At 53.8% G+C, this 17,675-nt stretch overlaps 8 protein-coding genes across 8 annotated transcripts; 3 read left to right on the forward strand and 5 right to left on the reverse strand.

The window, feature by feature from the left end:
- Positions 1-1,911: 1,911 nt before the first annotated feature.
- On the forward strand, positions 1,912-3,429 carry J4E86_007407 (uncharacterized protein; the record flags this gene model as incomplete). Its single annotated transcript, XM_051447927.1, has 1 exon — positions 1,912-3,429. The coding sequence occupies one exon, from the start codon at positions 1,912-1,914 to the stop codon at positions 3,427-3,429; it is 1,518 nt and encodes a 505-aa protein (XP_051300865.1).
- A 781-nt stretch (positions 3,430-4,210) lies between these two features.
- On the forward strand, positions 4,211-5,033 carry J4E86_007408 (uncharacterized protein; the record flags this gene model as incomplete). Its single annotated transcript, XM_051447928.1, has 3 exons — positions 4,211-4,352; positions 4,413-4,682; positions 4,750-5,033. The coding sequence occupies 3 exons, from the start codon at positions 4,211-4,213 to the stop codon at positions 5,031-5,033; spliced, it is 696 nt and encodes a 231-aa protein (XP_051300866.1).
- A 192-nt stretch (positions 5,034-5,225) lies between these two features.
- J4E86_007409 (uncharacterized protein) lies at positions 5,226-6,968 on the reverse strand (the record flags this gene model as incomplete). The annotated part of the gene is made up of 2 exons (XM_051447929.1): positions 5,226-6,187; positions 6,509-6,968. The coding sequence occupies 2 exons, from the start codon at positions 6,966-6,968 to the stop codon at positions 5,226-5,228; spliced, it is 1,422 nt and encodes a 473-aa protein (XP_051300867.1).
- Positions 6,969-7,660: 692 nt separating this feature from the next.
- On the forward strand, positions 7,661-9,363 carry J4E86_007410 (uncharacterized protein; the record flags this gene model as incomplete). Its single annotated transcript, XM_051447930.1, has 4 exons — positions 7,661-7,740; positions 7,790-7,816; positions 7,882-8,393; positions 8,441-9,363. 4 exons carry the CDS (start codon positions 7,661-7,663, stop codon positions 9,361-9,363), a joined length of 1,542 nt encoding a protein of 513 aa, XP_051300868.1.
- A 205-nt stretch (positions 9,364-9,568) lies between these two features.
- J4E86_007411 (uncharacterized protein) lies at positions 9,569-10,514 on the reverse strand (the record flags this gene model as incomplete). The annotated part of the gene is made up of 2 exons (XM_051447931.1): positions 9,569-9,859; positions 9,918-10,514. 2 exons carry the CDS (start codon positions 10,512-10,514, stop codon positions 9,569-9,571), a joined length of 888 nt encoding a protein of 295 aa, XP_051300869.1.
- Positions 10,515-10,904: 390 nt separating this feature from the next.
- J4E86_007412 (uncharacterized protein) lies at positions 10,905-12,712 on the reverse strand (the record flags this gene model as incomplete). The annotated part of the gene is made up of 3 exons (XM_051447932.1): positions 10,905-10,916; positions 10,968-12,597; positions 12,669-12,712. 3 exons carry the CDS (start codon positions 12,710-12,712, stop codon positions 10,905-10,907), a joined length of 1,686 nt encoding a protein of 561 aa, XP_051300870.1.
- Positions 12,713-13,725: 1,013 nt separating this feature from the next.
- J4E86_007413 (uncharacterized protein) lies at positions 13,726-14,872 on the reverse strand (the record flags this gene model as incomplete). Its single annotated transcript, XM_051447933.1, has 2 exons — positions 13,726-14,530; positions 14,796-14,872. The coding sequence occupies 2 exons, from the start codon at positions 14,870-14,872 to the stop codon at positions 13,726-13,728; spliced, it is 882 nt and encodes a 293-aa protein (XP_051300871.1).
- A 1,120-nt stretch (positions 14,873-15,992) lies between these two features.
- On the reverse strand, positions 15,993-17,216 carry J4E86_007414 (uncharacterized protein; the record flags this gene model as incomplete). Its single annotated transcript, XM_051447934.1, has 1 exon — positions 15,993-17,216. One exon carries the CDS (start codon positions 17,214-17,216, stop codon positions 15,993-15,995), a length of 1,224 nt encoding a protein of 407 aa, XP_051300872.1.
- Positions 17,217-17,675: the final 459 nt, after the last annotated feature.

The raw sequence follows: 17,675 nt of genomic DNA on the forward strand, positions 1-17,675 counted from the left end.
TCATCTGACCCAACAGGAGCGTTCTCTTGTTCCCACTCACCAAAAGATGAGTTGTCGTCCTTCTCCGCCTCCGCCTCTACCATGTTCAAGATGCTTTCCCTCCATTCATCATCCTCTGCACCCTCGGTGCCGTGATGACGAGTCGAGCTGAGGCCAATCTGACTTGATGAGAGCGTGGTCCACGAGGAGAGTAGTCTATCCGCTACTAAGCCTGGCTCAGTTTGTTTGCTCCATAAGATCAGGGCTTTGTCTTCAGGCTCCGAAGGTCGCCTCTTAGGTGGTATGGGAGCTTGGGAGGATTGTACGTAACAGTTTTTCGTGTTCGTTTCAGCATTTTCATCGGCCACAAATGCTTGGTGAAGCTGACGTGGTTGTGGTAACGGAGATGAGGAACTCGCTTCATCGGGGCTAAAGACAAGATGATAGAGCCATGTCGCAGTATCGGAAGAGCCACTTTTCCATATGTCTAGTTCTGCCGAGGTGTGATGTTGTGTATCAGCTTCGAGTTTTTCATCTTCCTGTTGTGCGCTCTCTACAACGAGCCGGTTCGCCTGGACACTACTCTCGACGATTCTACGGAACCGGTTCAATCTTGGGGCGCCCTGGGGCTGACCGCTCGAGTCGGAGTTGGGATACCTAGTGACATGAGCGACTGCAGAGTCTACAAGATATCATCGATCAAGCTTACGACCGATTAACCTCTTCTCTAGCAAGTCGAACAATATTGATTTCTAGGATCAATGCAGTCTTGATTCCTTCGACCTTCTTCAGAAGACCTTTTGCTTTGGGTTTCTTTAGCGGCCACTTGAGCCCCGCTAGACTTTGAGGCTCATTGATGAGGAGACGGATTTCTGCAGCAACCTGCTCATATCGCGATATGATCGAGTGAGTGTTGTTGAGTAATGCAGGCTTGCACAAGTTTCGATGGACATCCAGAATCTCTCCGAGGGTCTGCCAGCTACCCGCGAGTAAGGATATCTCATCCGCTAGTTCTTTTGAGTACGGTTTACACCATATACAGAAGTAGAGTACGTACCGATCTCCGCTATCTCATTGGGAGCATTTTTGAGTGTCTGAACTACTCCAAATAGAGCGAGCGAAAGCTGGGCTGCGCTTGCGCCGATGGTAAACGCCGAATCAACGACAGAATTAGGATCCATCTGAGAGTAGACGATGCGAACGACAGTTCAGCGGATGCGAGGAGCGATGCGCTGGCAAAAGACATCAGAGAAGGTAGCCTTGTGGCTTACACAGCCTCTAGGAAACTCGTCTTCAGCGAATTACATAGCCTCGCCGCTTTGCTGCAGGCTGACGACCGTCCATGGGTTTCTGGAACCATGCAGACTACGCGGTATTTGGCCTCTTCCGAGCTGAACATGTGGGGGCCATACTGCGTCTACGGACCGGGGGCATCAATGCGGCTAGGATGGGTATGAGCGATGTCATACAGTCCTGAAATGTAAACTGGTGTGAAGCTCCGATCCGATCCCAGAACTACTTCAAAGTTGAGTTGATTCTGGAACCCTAGGCTGACCACTGCCTACATATTTTTTTTTTGGCGTAATGATACCATGAAGCGCCCGAGGCATTGCGTTTTCCAGCAGTTGAGCTGTTCGCTACTGCCTCCAGCTCGATGGATCTTCACGCCGACTGGCTGATGGCTGATCGGATGGTTGCAAATGAACAGACGACTCAAGTTTTCTGCAGTCTTGCGATATCCGGTGAGATGCGCGAATAAGACTGATGATTGTGGCTTATCAAGACGCGGTGAGGCTGAGAAGGAGACGGGACGAGTGTGGAGTTGAAATGCGGGATGTCTGAGTGGCTAGCGCGCCTCGGCTCTTGGCAGGTGCAATCCAAAAGTTATCCCTCTCAAGTCGACTGCCCGCTGGAGCTCAACCCCATGCCGCCATGAGCTTTCGACCAATACTGCCGCGGCCAATTGCAGCGCGGGATGCGAATTCACTATGTCTGCGATGTTGGCGCAGACTCGCAAAAGCGCCGCTGCAGTCCCGGAGACCATTTTCTTTCAATCCGTCATATAGAGACGACGCCATAGTAGCCGGACGAGGCGGTACTGCTTTCGGCAAGGACTACTTCCGGGCGAACCCACTACTAAAGGACACATTCTGGAGGTCGGGGCCAGAGTTACAGAGCTCGATTCTGTCTATCAAATCGGCGAACGCAGGCGGGCAGCAAGCGGCGAAGGAGGATGGCACAACTGGCACAGAAGAAGTGTTACCACATAGGCGGCGGAAGAAAGCAAAAGAGCAGGCATTAGAAAACTCAGAGACGGCATACCCAATACCACACGATGCGTCGTCCAAGCTGGCACACATATCCTCGAGCCTCCCGCAGCAATCGCTCAAGCGCATGATGACTACATACCTCTCGCTATCGAAACCGCGCCTCTCCTTCCTCGTCGTCCTCAGTGCAACGGCCGCATACTCGCTATACCCCGTACCAGGTCTGCTCGCCCCCGCAGCAACAGCCACTCCGTCCCTCTCGACCCTCACACTCTTCTTCCTCACATCCGGCACTGCGCTGTGCTCGGCATCCGCAAACGCCTTCAACATGATCATGGAGCCCGCACACGATGCCAAGATGAGTCGTACGCGCAATCGGCCTCTCGTCCGGAAGCTTATCAGCCCACGAGGCGCCATCATCTTCGCCGTCGCGTGCGGGGTGCTTGGTACCGGCGCCCTCTACTATGGCGTCAACCCCACGACAGCGTTCCTTGGCGCCGCCAACATTGCCCTTTATGCGGCCGTGTACACACCCATGAAGCGCATGCACATACTGAACACTTGGGTTGGCGCCATCGTGGGAGGCATTCCGCCGCTCATGGGTTGGACGGCTGCAGCGAGTCAGTACGCCCATGACGGAACTTGGGAAGAACTGCTGTTTGGTGAGGGTTCGGCTGGAGGGTGGCTGTGCGCTGCGTTGTTGTACGCCTGGCAGTTCCCCCACTTCAATGCGTTGAGCTGGGCCATCCGCGACGAGTACAAGAACGCGGGCTACCGCATGACAGCCTGGGTGAACCCTGGGATGAATGGACGTGTCGCACTGCGATACTCTGTTCTGATGTTTCCTGTCTGTATCGGTCTGTCATACTGCGGCGTAACCGACTGGAGCTACGTAGCCACGAGTAGCGTCGTCAACGGCTGGATGGCACTCAAAGCCTGGCAGTTCTGGAAGGCTGAGGGACAGAAAGGAACTGCTAGAGGTCTGTTCTGGGCTAGCATCTGGCACCTTCCCATTGTCATGGTACTCGCCATGGCCCAGAAGAAGGGACTTGGAGAACGTATTTACCGCAGCATTTTCGGCTATGCCGACATCGACGAAGAGGATCTGTACTACGAAGCCGGCGAGTTCGAGGCAGAGGAGCAGAAGCAATTGGCCCTCGTCGAGAGCAGACGAAACGCCTGAGATTGGCGTACCTGGGAGACCCACATTGCATGCTCGCTGTCAGGCAAGCACATTCACCGTTCCCGCTCACCCGTTGACGATCGCTCGATCAACAGGTACATGTTTCCATACCCCACTGTATCATATGTCATTATCACGCATCTAGAAGGTCGCGATCGGATTTAACGAAAACAAGCTTCATGTCCATAGTGTTTCGCATCTTCGTCCCGGGTTTTCTTCAAGTCCTTCCATGCCGCCACGATACTGCAATCCACACGCTCAATATATTCTAGCAGCCACTCTGCATCGCTTCGAGTAGACGCCTCCATCCAACGTACGCTTGTGGTGCAACTAGAGACGCCATTCAATCTACCAGGATGGCAAAGCCGTCTGTCGCAATATCGGAACCGGGTCATGTGTTTCGACTACCGGACAGGGGGACGCTGCCTGCCGACCAATGACTACATGCTAGCGCCACTAACCTCATCTAAACATCCATATGTTTCCCATGAATTAATTGTACTGGGTCTCGCGTTTCAACACCTCGGTTCGGCAACGCCCCATTGCCTACCATCTCTTTTACCCGCCGGAACATTATCGACCTACTCGTGCGCAAGGCGGCGAAAAAATGAAGTACCACACGCCTGAGTCTGGGGCGCATAGTACTGCAATATAGCGTAACCTGGATGTGTGACGGCTCCACTACTAAGCCAGCAAGATGGTCGTATATATAGAGGGGGGTTTGGTACTTCGTATAGACATCAAGATACCCATCATCACATCTTCTTCACAGTAACCAACCATGAAGTGCTCCGTCCTCACCACCCTCCTCGCTGTCGCCAGCACGGCCAGCGCCCACTACACCTTCCCCGAACTCGTCGTCAAGGGCCAAAAGACCGGTCTGTGGCAATACGTCCGCAAGACTGCCAACTACCAGTCCAACGGTACACCTCCCACTTCATACCAATCACTTCGTTTCAAACACACATCTAACACCCGTCTAGGTCCCACAACAGACGTAACCGCCGACGCCATCCGCTGCTACGAGCTCGCCCCCGGTACAGGCTCGAAGACCTACACCGTCAACGCCGGCGACTCCGTCGGCTTCACAGCCGCATCCAGCATCTCGCACCCGGGTCCCCTTCAATTCTACCTCGCCAAGGTCCCCGAGGGCAAGACTGCTGCGACCTGGGATGGAAGCGGCGATGTGTGGTTCAAGATCTTCAGTCAGGGCGCTACCTTCTCTGGTGGTCAGATGAACTGGCCGAGCAACGGTATGTTTCCCCTAACCTCTACCTCGCACTCAGATAGAGCAGGAAGCTGACGTGAATGTGTGAATAGGCAAGCAAGAAGTCGACGTCACACTCCCCAAATCCCTTCCTTCGGGCGAATACCTCATGCGCGTTGAGCACATTGCTGTGCACTCTGCGTCCACGATCGGTGGTGCGCAGTTCTACATCTCGTGTGCGCAGTTGAAGGTTGAGAACGGTGGCAGTGGAACGCCGGGACCCAAGGTTGCTTTCCCGGGTGCGTACAAGGCGGATGACAAGGGCATTCAGCTCAACATTTACTACCCGGTTCCTACTAGCTACACTCCTCCTGGCCCCGCTGTCTGGAGTGGTTAGATGGACTGAGGGTGAGGGGGAATAAGGAGATACTTAGTTTCGTGTATATACTTGAGAATGAAACTTTCATGTCACACACTTTCAGCTTTGTTGAGAAATTTGCGTCGCATGTAAGCGTTGTGAAATTGTTCTTGTTATATATTCTTGTACATTCTTTGGCCTCGTAAACCATCTCAATACTGGGCTTCAGTCCTATTTCGCGCTAGAGCCAGCGTGTGAGCTTCCGTGCTTCCTCCGACTCGAGCTCTTCTTCTCCTTCTCCTTCTTGTCCTTCTTTTCTTTCTCAGCCTTCTCGGGTTTCTCAGGCTTCGGGTCCTTTTCAGGCACCTCAGGCGCTACTTCCTGTTGCTCCCTGACCTCCTCGGGCTTACTACCAACCCTTCTTACGGCCCTGACAATGTCATCTGCTCGCTCGATGGCGACTTCGTGGCCTACACCGTCGAGTACCTTAACCCTGACGTTTTCCTCGCCCAGTGCTGCTCTTGCATCCTCGGTGACTTCGTCGGCGTTGATAACGGGGTCCGTTTCGCCGAGGATGAGCCAGACTTCCTTTAGTGGGCCGGCGCGGTTCTCGATGTTTTCGCGGATGACGGCCCAGCGCTCTTGTTGATTCTGGATGGGCGCATGACGGATGGTCGATATGAAGGCTGGCACGAACCCCTTGTGGTTTTGTATCTGCCAATCCACGACGGAAGAGACGGTAGAGTGCGGGTTTCCGGGCAAGAGCATTTGGTTGCTGCTCAGATATGTCTTGTCTCCTTCGCTCGCAGTCGTGGTAGTCTCCGCATTCTCTACTGCTTCAGGGTCGCTCTCAACTACTTTGCGTCCTGTCCATAGTTTGCTTGCGACAAACTTGCGTACCATCCATTCCGGCATCCAGGAGCTGTTGTAGAGCATTTTGCTGGAAATGGAAATGCGGTTTCTGCGGATGAGCCCACTAGGAGCGACAAGGACGAGCCCGCGGACCAGCGAGGGGAAGTACGATGTGAAGTCTGCAGCGATGGCGCCTCCCAGAGAGTAGCCGACTATGGTGAAATGCGACCAGTGGATGGGCGAAGACTGTAGAGCGAGCAAGATCTGGCTGGTGAAGAGGCTGGAGTCATAGTTGGTTGTGTCCGGGTTAGGGCCATCAGAGTAGCCGCGACCAAAGAGGTCTGTTGATATTGTTAGTATAATCATTTTGTAGCATAGCACGGACTGTCCACGATGCAGTTCGGTAATCGCATCTGCAGTGCACGTGGTTCACCGTTGGTAGGGCTGGCGGGCCCCTTGCCGAAACGGGCAAAGCAAGGAACCCCATGACACAGTCCTGCGCCCGGTTCAACGTGGGGCATGCAGATGAGGCGATCATAGAAGCTGCACAGAAAAACCATCTTCTCCATGTTCAGGAAGACGGTGTTTGGTTTCACGGCTTTGAAACAGCGAAGAGGAAAGTGATGGGGCAAAGACTAGCAGTGACAGCAAGGAGGACCCACCAAAAAGCATGACACGTCGGCCCCTGCCGACCAGTTTGTGTGCCAGGTCAGTCAAGGCAATGCTCGGAGTCGAGATGCCATGGATGAGCAAAACTTTTTCTCCATCTCTGGGGCCAAACTCATACACGCGGATAGTACCCCAAGGTGAATCGACATCGCGGGCTCCGGGCAGTGCAGCTGGATGGTATGGAAGTTCTGCAGCGTCCTCGGGAGACAGATCCGGTAGCAGGGAATCCCTGGGAGAAGGAATCGGAGGCCGTCTGGCAGACTTCGAAGATGAAGTCAAAGCCCACAGGATGGATAGTCCGCCAACAGAGGCAACGCCTATGATGGCATAGCGCTGGACCTTGGGAAGGCGCTCGAAGCGGGACAGCTGGGTGGCGGTGATGTTGGAGACCCTCTGGATGGCAACCTCGGCGGCTTTGGGCTGGGGCTTCTCGCTGGCGAATAAGGAAAACATGGCGATACAGGAATAGATGTAGAGAGTCGGACCCTGAGGCGGTGGAAGAATAAGCTGATCGCCATGGCGCTAAGCGATCGCCGCTTCCGCTGGATGCGCCACATGGAACAGGCCCATTGTTGCCATACCGTATTTCTTTTACAGCTCGGTTCGGATGCCATCGCCTGCCGGGCATGCGGCCGGCCTTACTAGAGCTGCTGCCGCATGCATATCACACGAACCTTATCGCGACGTAACGTGAAATAATGCTCCGCGTACCAAGGCCGAGTTGAATTGGCGCTGATCTCGAGGCGGCTAGCCCTGCTGCTGTGGAGTGAGCCAAGTCTGGGAGCGCGTCAGCTCAATCCTCACAGCCACAAGCTGAGCACGGAGACGCTGCGTAGTCGGCCCTGCACTTCTACACATCCTCCCTGCCCACGGCGTTGCTGACCCGGGGACAACCACTGCATTCTGACGAACCTCCACTGTCTTTTATCTTCTCGCTGACCTTGCATTTCCCTTTCCTTCTCCTCTCCGCCCCTGCGCCATCCCCCAGGAGGGTCGCATGTCTGGTGCCGTCGTTTGCGGACCCCCGAGAACATTCACGCCTACATTTTCGCATATAACAATACTACGATACTAGAGCAGTCGACTGCCATTGAGTCTGAGACAGCAACGAAGCATCCGCGATTGGCTGGGTCCTGTAGCGCATCATGGACGACTGGACGTCGAAACAGCTCCCTGAGCGCCTTCCCTTCTCCAAGAAGCGCCTTCCCAAGAAGGTCATCTTCTCGTGCGTACGACTATGCATGCACAAGAGTAGTAGAAACTGATCAGCACAGATATATTGGCGACTACCTCATCATACTGCAAGCCCACCCTCTCCGCGTCACACGACCTCCTTCCCAGCTCGATCCGGCTAACAAAGCCATAGTGTTCTCATGATAACCTTCACCATTGTCGACAAGATTCCGCCCTTCCACCAGCATTTCGCCCTCGAAAACTACACCCTGCACTACCCATTCGCCGAACATGAGCGCGTACCCGTCCCGTGGCTATGCGTCTACGTTATCCTCGCTCCCGCTGCCGTCATCGCACTCTACACCATGGTCATCGATGGGCTCTTCTCACACCAGACGACAATGCCCGCAGGCAGGGCTGGCATCAAGCGCCTATCAGGGAGATATCGATTCAAGGATCGGTTGTGGGAATTGAACTGTGGCATCCTTGGCCTTGGCTTGAGCATTGGCGCCGCCTTCACCATCACAGGAGCCTTGAAGAACGCCATCGGCAAGCCGCGGCCGGATCTGATCAGCCGCTGCATCGTCGATGAAACCAAACTCAATCTTGAAAAATACGCACTACAAACCATCGACATCTGCAAGCAGACTGACAATTACATTCTACAAGATGGCTTCAAGAGCTTCCCCTCTGGGCACAGCAGCGGTTTGTGACATAATCGCACAAATAAAGCATCTACTAACGCCCGCTAGTCTCCTTCGCCGGTCTCTTCTACCTCTCCATTTACCTCGCCGGAAAGCTCCATGTCCTCGATGCAAAGGGCGAGGTCTGGAGATCATTCCTCGTCATGGTTCCTGCCCTCGGCGCTGCTTTGATTACAGGAACCCGTATTATGGATGCCCGCCACCACCCATTCGACGTCCTGTCCGGCGCCCTACTCGGCATACTCGTGTCCTGGGGCTCCTACCGCCAATACTTCCCTCCCGTCTCCGAGACATGGCGCAAGGGACGCGCATACCCAATTCGAGCCTGGGGTCAGGCATCCCGCGCACCGCCGCAGCCTACGATCATGGTCGACGACGATGTACAACCGCTGCAGCGCATGGCCAAGCCGGTGGACGAGGAACGCGGAGAGGCGTCTGGTTACTCTTCTACAACAGCAGTGCCTGAAGGTAGCGGTGAACACACTGGCAACGTCTTCCGCCAACAGATCCACAACTCGCAACGCAGACGCCAGGAATCAGGATCGCAGTATGGCGTTGATCGCAGCGATACAGCGGCATCAAGCAACTACCGAACCGGCACGATGGGGTCCACCATGACGTCGAAGGTGCACACATACCAGAACCAGTTGCCGGCTACGAATCCCTTCGCAGTAGATGTTGCGCGCCAACGTCAAACGGACACTTATGACTATTCGTCTTCAGAAGATGACGACAACTACGAGTTGCAAGCAAGGACTGGCGTGTATAACCCAGTATCTGGGAGGCTAACAGACACTGGATACCACCCACCAGTGGGTCTCTCCCCAGTACCTACACCACCGCCTCCAGTCAACACCATCATACCAGATCAGCAGAGGACAATGTCACCTACGGGAGATTTGGCGGACAGAAGAGGCGCTCCACCAATGCCACCGCCACATGCTATAAGTACGGCGCCTCAGCAGATTTGATAGAAATCCGAAAAGCCTTGTTTAGCAGAACGCCCGGAGTTGTTTTTCTAGACATGCGACCAAGCATATGTCAGCATGTTAGTGTATTGAATATACGTGTAATCTTCACCCAAGCATGGTCAAGACGTCGCGCAAGTGAAGGCTGTATTACAACTACTAATTCAACAGCCCACATCCCCAAGAAAGAAGCAACAGAGGAATGAGCCTATCCCCTGCGTCTTGTGCTTGGACTCTTGCCCGCGGCATTCGCATACGAAGGTGTAGCACCGCTCGAGACGGCACGCGCCATTTCCTTCCTGTCAGCCGCGATGGGCTTTTCCAATTTCTTTGACTCCGTCTTCTTGGACGCGGGCGCGTTCCAGTAGTACACGACCTGGCAGAAGAGGATAGCGTTGAGGGCGAAGCCAGCGATGAAGCCGTAGAGGATAAGCGGGTCGTCGACTTCCTGGAGGGTAGTAAAGATTCGAGACAGGGAACCGAGGAGGTAGTTGACCACCTGTAACCATGTTAGCCACAAAATCCATTTCCTGTATCGTAGAAACATGAAAACTTACAGCAAAAGCGCTCAACTGGCCCGTCCCACCCTCACTCCACACCGTCAGAATCTGAGGCACCTTGCTTGCAACACCCAACACACCAGCCGTCGCCTGAAACAAGCTCAACTTCTCATTGTCAACCCACTGGTCATTAAACAGCGCCGCGCCCGCCGCCGCCAACCCCCCAACCCATCCCGCAACGCCCACACCCCGTCCACTGTATTTCAACACCAAACTCGCAATAGCGATATTCTGCACGAGAATAAGCGCCGTCTCGCCATACGTGCTAAACGGGAATCCGTGGCGCACGTTGTACGCAAGGCTAATGAGGTAGCTGCTCGATTCGAGGAGGTAGGACAGGAAGGAGAGGCCCTCGGCGGACTGCGAGTTGAGCAGTTTGAGGAGCTGCGGGATCTTGACGATGGAGGAGGCGCCGATGATGCCGATGCCGAGGCCCTTGGAGATGGCGAGTTTGACGCATTCCGTGGCCGTGATGTCGACGTTGTAGATGAGCGTCTTGTAGCATTTGGGGCCGAGGAGCGAGATGCCGACGTCGGCGATGGGTTGGGGCAGGTTGTGCGTTATGGGTTGGATGGCGGATTTGAGGGCGTCCATGGTGGGTGGTGGTGCGCTGGGGGGCGACTTGGGCGGGTTGTTGGGTTGGGCTGAGAGGGGAGGACACTTTGCGGATACGAGGCGTGAGGGTCTGAACTTTTGGCCCGCACGCACGCTGACGCAAGGCTTGGCAGGCGTAGGGGTTCGCGTGTCTAGACAGACACTTGGATGGCGCATCGTGTCACATCAGTTGTTGCTCAAGCTAATTGCTACATCATACATTACTACTGCCATTACAGCCATTACAACCATTACAATGCTATCCACCCTAGCCACGACCGTCGAAATGCGAGAAGAATGCTATGGTATACTACAAAATGGTCCGTCGCGCAAAAGGTGTCCGAAGACTCGCGAGATGGTAAAAGATCAAAGCGACGGTCCGGTATGTACTTAAAACACGTACTGCAGATATATTAGCGAAGATTCAGTCAAGACGCGATATGTTGAACTTACCGGAATGAACAAATAAGGCACCTGCCTCTCATACTCCTTCCATGCCTCGCCGTACTTCTCCCGACACTTCTCAATATCTCTCAGCGCCCTGTGGATGATCATACCCGCAAAGAACACCGAGTAGAACCATGGGAACGGGCTGCTGAAACCAGTAATAAGACCCCAGCTGATTGCAAAGAACAAATCGCACGTGTAGTGAATCTTACGCGCCTTGCCGTACCAGCCATCAGCCAGAATCTTGTTGCCGTGCGATGTCTGGATGGTCTTGGGGTTGGCGATGCGTCCGTACTTGAAGTAGGGGAAGGTAGTGCGCTCGTCGACAACACCACGCTCCTCTTGACGGAACTGGTTCTTCTGCGAGTTGGTCGTGTCCCAGATGTAGTAGACGCCAAGGTAGGCAAGGGTGAGGAGGGCTGTGAACCAGGTCGGGAGTTGGTATTCGGATGGGTGGTGGTTGGCGATGAACAGGGTGCAGTGGCAGTACGACAGAGGCACACCAGCCATGTTCCAGAAGATGAGCATGAAGCCGAGTTTCTCGTAGTACATGTCCCAAGTTGTGATGATGAGGTGCTCTCCCTTTGCGCAGGCGCCGGCATACAGGTAGTGGGCAAAGAGCAGGAAGATGGCTTCTATGGATACGTAGCCATACTGTTCGTACTGCTTCAAGCAGGTACCGAGCGAAAGGAAGAAGAGGATGAACCACGGAATGCGGACCTCGAGGAACATCTTGAAGTCCAGAATGCCGAAAAGCCTGGGGTTGAGCTCCGCACCAAGGAAGAAATCGACAATGGGGTTGTCAGTCATCCGAAGGTCAGCGCCGCGGACGCGAGCTGAAACGTATGCGATTGTCGAGCAGAGGAAGCCTGAAAGGATGGCTACGCTCATGATGTGGCCGAACTCGTCAATCAGAGTGTACAGCTTGAAGACACCAGTGAAGTGGAGGGTCAACATGATGACAATGCTGGAGTAGAAAGACCACATGGCCGAGCAGTAGTAGTCCAACTGCTTTCCACCAAGATGAGGCAGAGCCTTGCCCTTGCGGTAGACACCCGGCATGAGCATGTAGAAGGCCATCTGCATGAGTCCAAAGAACCAGTAGATCTGCCATGCTTTGTTGTTCGGGAACGCCTCGGTCTTTACCAGATACCACATGTGTCCAAAGAAGTCGCCGTAGCTCTGACCCGCGGTCGGTGTAGGGAATTTGCCGTCGTAGAAGGTCGCTCCAATCCACATGTAGTACATGAGCGCTGGGAAGCAGATCATCATGCTGCTCATACCAATGGCGCCTCCGAACTCGTGCAGGCCGGACTTGTCCTTTGGCGAGAAGAACTTTTCCGCCTCCATCTTGTAGTCCAGCTCGACGATCTCCTTTTCGCTCTTTGTACGCCCGTTTGCGTTTCCATTCGTATGTCCATTCGTGTAGCCGTTGGCGTGTCCGTTTCCGTTGGCATGGCCATTGCTCTTTTCCTCGACTTCGTGCTTCACATCGCTGTCGCCAGATCGGAGGGGCTTCAAGAAGTTCTCTGGCTCGGGCGTTGATTCGTATCCGTCGTCGACATCGGACGCAAGCGATTTGCGTTGCGACTTTCTGCGCCCGGGGGTCTCGACAAAGCCAGGACGGTCAGGCTTTCTGCGTTATGCATGTCAGCAACTAATGCACATGTCTGCACAGTATGCACGCGCGACCTGGCATTCACTCACTGGGGCGTCTTGCCGGCCTGCGACCGTGTCACTCGCATTGACATGGCTAATGTAGGTGCGGGTGTGGCGACGCGCTGTTTCAAGGGGTTCAGACGCGAAAAAGATGAAGCCGAATTTTTGGCAAAGATGACAAGATATGAAGAGGAAGAACTGCCGCTGAAAAAGGTACAAATGCCGTCACAGCACGATCATAAAGGCTATGTACACCGCGCGAATCACCAATGGCACAAAAAGCGGCGGTGAAGTCTTTGTGTTTGTTGACAAGTAGTATGAATTCGGGGAGTTGCTCAGGGCTAGGGGTAATTTGCGCCAATCGGAGCGCGTAGGGCCCGAGTCCGTGACATCAACATGGGACGCTACTGGCAATTACGGTCTATACGGATGTAATTTTGCAGTGCCTGACGTCGCGACGTGAAGTCTGAGAGAGTGACATGACGTCGTAATCGTTGCAAATACCTAAAATGCTAAATGATGCTAGAAGTTTTCCAGGACCGCCATGTACTTAGCGAAAGTACGAAGTTCGCTACAATGAAATTCTCCGCCATCACCGCTACACCAGTCTTCCTGTGTGGTATTTGCACGTCGTCGTGTGGGCCGAGTTGCCCACTCGCCTGACGTTGTTGTAGTTGCAAAGACAGATCCAGCAAAACTCAAAGCGGCATTTCGAGCCTATGAAAGTCAGCAAACGATCAGTGAAGTCGAAAGCAACGCGAAACTTACACGTCATGTGGTCGCAGCCATCGTTCTTCTCAATATTCCACGTACATCCGGGACCGGGACACTTCTTGGTCAGCTTCCCAATCGCTTGAAGACTCGCTTCTTCTTGTGCTCTCTGGTCTCGCTCCTTGCGACCAGAAGATCGATATTCAAACTCCTCACAAGTTTCACCTTCATGCCATGTGTTCTCGTGGATGATACAGACTTTGTGTCCACATGCTACACATGTAAAGATGTTGCCTTCGACACCGCTCATGTGGATCTGACCGAAGTCACACGCTCGACACCATCGAAAGTTGGCTGTGCCATTGTCAGCTTTTGAAACCTAAAAGTGTTTTTGCTACGACTCACGATCTTCGCTGAAAGCTGCTCGGGCGATGAATGTGTCGTATTGCTGGAAGGTCTCCGGTTGCGCGTATAGCCGGATCTCATGGTATGACAGCACTGTCTTGCACTTGTTTCCTGGACATTTGGCTTCGCGCCAGCTACTGCTTTGGAGCTGCGCGGATATCCATCCTGAGTAACAGTCCGCACACGTCTCCGGTCGATGATCACATTCAGCAAGAGAGGGTAGGTCGACAACATGAACGCTATCGCCACAGACGACGCAATCACGACTCCGCAGATGCGTCCTCTCATCTACGTAGGTGCTCGTCGCCTGTGGTGTATCGACCGGCCTTGCGTTGTGTTGATGGAAAGGCGATACACCATCAATATCCATAGGCTCTCCGTATAGCGCCACATAGTCTTGGATTCGCGCCCTTTCGGGAACAATAACTTTAGGCTCGTCGGGTTCCGGGTCTAGATCGATAGGATGCTCTCGTGTGCCGATGTTGGTAATGGCCCGCCGCAAACTGGCCAATCGTCCACTCTTTTGAGACGGTACCCGAGGAGACGCAGCTCGAGGTGCGGGTAGTTCAGACTCTTCCGCAATGCGCGACGCTGTAGTTCGATAGGTAGCATCCTCTTCCCGTTGCAGATGCTCAGCCAACAGACGGTCTTGCTCTTCCTGAGCTGCGTAATCTGTATCTCCCCGAGGAATCCCCCACCCTTGTGTACATCTAGTGGCTCGGATTAGGTTCTGGTTCTCGATTTGCGCAACACGAGCTGCAAGGTCAAACTCCGAACTCTCTGAGCTGTCCGAGCTATCGGGTGTTAGCATATCTTCAGAGCCACTGCTCGATGAATCAGGACTTTGACATCGATGGTCAGGCCTCATTCGTAGAAACCTCGCCTTTCGAGTTCTTCGTCGATTCAGCGACTGTCGTGATAATCCGCCTGACTGGAAGAAGTTTGTGTTTTCGAAATTGCCTCCAGGGCGGTTCGAGCCTGCAGTCGCATCAAGTTCACTGTCATCGTAGATCATTATGGGTTCGCTATGTGTCTGGCCCTGACGAGGGCGGTTCACACCCGGCTGTGTCGTTTGTGAAAGCGGCTCCTCTCGAAAGCTCGGCAAGATGGGACTCGAGACCGCCATTCTGTTCCATGCTGCTTTGGCAGCTACGGTCTTGGTTGAGGTAGAAGATTGGAGGGGAAGTGAGAAGTTCGTTGCACTACTAGACGTTGACAAGTCGGCAGGTGCGAGTGGCACATTTGGCAGTCGCAGCTTCCCCCACTGCTCGGTGAGTGCGTCTCTCACTGTCAACTGTGGAGGTTCCTTCCTATGTATCCGGGGCACGTCGCCTTGTTCATCCGACTGTAAAGGATCGTACGAAGATGGTTGCGCGGAGATTGGGTATACAAGGTGTGGCTCGGGCAGCACAAGCGAAGCGATGCTGAGACTTCTTCCAGGCTGGACAGCTTCGCTTTGTTGTGTTTGGGGACGAGTCTTCAGAAGCGATCGTGGGGCGGGCTGTGACGTAATCCGGCGCGTGCGCACGTGGTCAGCCATAGGTGGTTCTCGCGCGCAAGACACTGGCAGTGCAACTTGAGGATGACTGGCATTAGGCGTGACGGAAGATGACTCGGTTATCGACTGTTTGGGTCTCCCTTTCTTTGGCTTGAACTTGTGAGAAAGACGTTTCCCGAACGCGAGCTTCGATGGTCGATCCGGCAGGTAAGTCTGAGAGAATCTGGATGATATGTTAAGACTTGATTGTAAACATGCAACATCTCGAGCAAGGTTGTATCGGACTCACTCTGCCATGGTTGTGGTTGCTGTGTCTACGCAGAGTCCAAAGCTGGCTCAGCCCTGCAGACGGTTACCTAGGTAGGCTGTGCGCGAAGCACATGTGTAACAGTCTCTTCCGGCCTCCGTATGGTTGAGAAACTGCAATGGGTTGAGGAGAATTCACGCAGAGTTGAAAGTGCAATATCTGAGAGCGTCAAGGAGTGTGATGAAAGCTGAAACTCAAGGGCTGTGTGCGAGAAAGCTCACGAGGCTGGGCTTCGTGTGGCTAGAGATATTTAAGGTCCAATGTGCAAGGCCCAAAGGACCGAAGATTCATTGGAAGGCTTGAATTCAATGATCTCTCCGGTGGTAGTATGCAGCCACTCGCATCTGTACCACGCTTGCCGACCAATTATTAACCAGGGCGCTACCCAACCACTGGTCACCCACCCAGAGGATAGACTACGATTGCTCAGCCTACTTGCATCCGAAAGCTCTTAAACCTTCCGGGCGGGCTTCACTGTGCCAACACATACTCCAAACCCGACACCAGTGCTTCCATCTCCAACAACGCCTGTGTAGCGCACCTCGTCCCCATCATTGAGGTAGCGTAGCTCAGATCCATCGCTCAGTTTGCTTGGAGCCTTGCCGTTCTTAGTCAGTTCGAGCAAACATCCATGTTCATGTTCTTGTTCGCCCGACACTGTCCCGCTAGCTACCAGATCTCCCGTGCGGAGTCCACAGCCGCCGATAGTGTGGTGCGCTAACATATGCCTGAAGGTCCAGTACATCGTCTCGAAGCCAACCTTGCAGGTCGTAGTCTGAGTACCGTTTCGTATGATCTGACCTTCAAGCTGGATGTTGTAGTTGATGCTGTTGGGATCGTCCATGAAGGAAGCTACAGGCTCTATACGAGGCGGGGCCGAGACCTCATGGGGCTTCAATGCTTCTAGCGTAACGACCCAAGGGGTGATTGAAGTCATAAAGTTCTTTCCGTTGAAAGGCCCAAGCGGATTCATCTCTAAGCCTTGGATATCTCTCGCGCTCCAATCGTTCAGCAGAACCAGTCCGAAGATATGGTCATCCGCGTCCTTTGCGTTAAGATACGTCCCAGCCTGGACGGGTTTGCCGATGACTGCCGCGATTTCCATCTCGTAGTCCAAGCCGCGTGACGGGCCAAATATGATCTTCTTCTCTGGAACGGTGTAGTCCTCGATGAACTGACCCAGAGGTCTTGTGACGGGTGCCCCTGAGACTGTGATTGAACTCGACCGGCCTGCATAGCCCACGGGGTATTTCATGAAAGCAGGTGGATAGGCACGAACTCCTTGCACCGCTTCTCCTGCATTCAGAACATGGTTCGCTGAAGCGCTGTAGTCTGTGAAGTCTCCGACACTGACTGGCATGTGGAGCGTAACATCGCTGATGTTCTCTGAACAATTGGCGTGTGACCTGCTCTTGTATGCTTCTTGTATCGCAGAGCGTACTTGACTTTGTATGTCTTTCCCCAGCGCAGCGAATGTGTTCAACTTGGATTCGCGGAAGACGGAGGATAGCGGTGCTGAGATGGTTTTGAGGGAATCATGCTCCGCGAGCTCTGCGAGGAAGATGACCTCGTCGCCGATGCGCGTGGCACACTGTGGTGCAGAGCGCTTCGAAGAGCTTGCGATACCGTATGGGATGTTGTTGACACCGAAGTGCGATGCGTAATTGTCTGCCATTGTGTCGTGAGTCTTAGGTATTCTGGTGTCAAGATTTCGGTCGACTTGTTAGCAAAGAGCGATACACGTTATCCAACTCGCAATACTCAGATTCCAGACTACAGTTACCAACATTAACCCGAACCTAAGCTCGCGAGACATTGTGTAGGTGGGGATTACCATCTCGGATACAGCTCCTCCACATCCCATCAACTCCTGTAAGCTAATATGTCCGGAGCTGAACACGGCAATGGTCGAGAGTGGAGACTGAGCGTTCCATGGTTATCCGGCTGACGTTGATGCAGCTATTGATCGCGTCCAGTCCAAACTTCGCGGGACAACCTTCAACCTTCGGCCGTACGCGTTCGGTCTAGTACCGAAGTGGGCAAGCGCGTCCGTCAATCGATAAGCAGGACACGCGTCATCTTCGCTCCCAAGCAGTGCAGTCTGTGTTGCTTGCTTACACCTGACTCCAAATCG

This window comes from Alternaria arbusti (assembly GCF_024043155.1).
Source record: "Alternaria arbusti strain BMP 1465 chromosome Unknown scaffold_10, whole genome shotgun sequence".
Classification (NCBI taxonomy): Eukaryota; Fungi; Ascomycota; class Dothideomycetes; order Pleosporales; family Pleosporaceae; genus Alternaria; species Alternaria arbusti.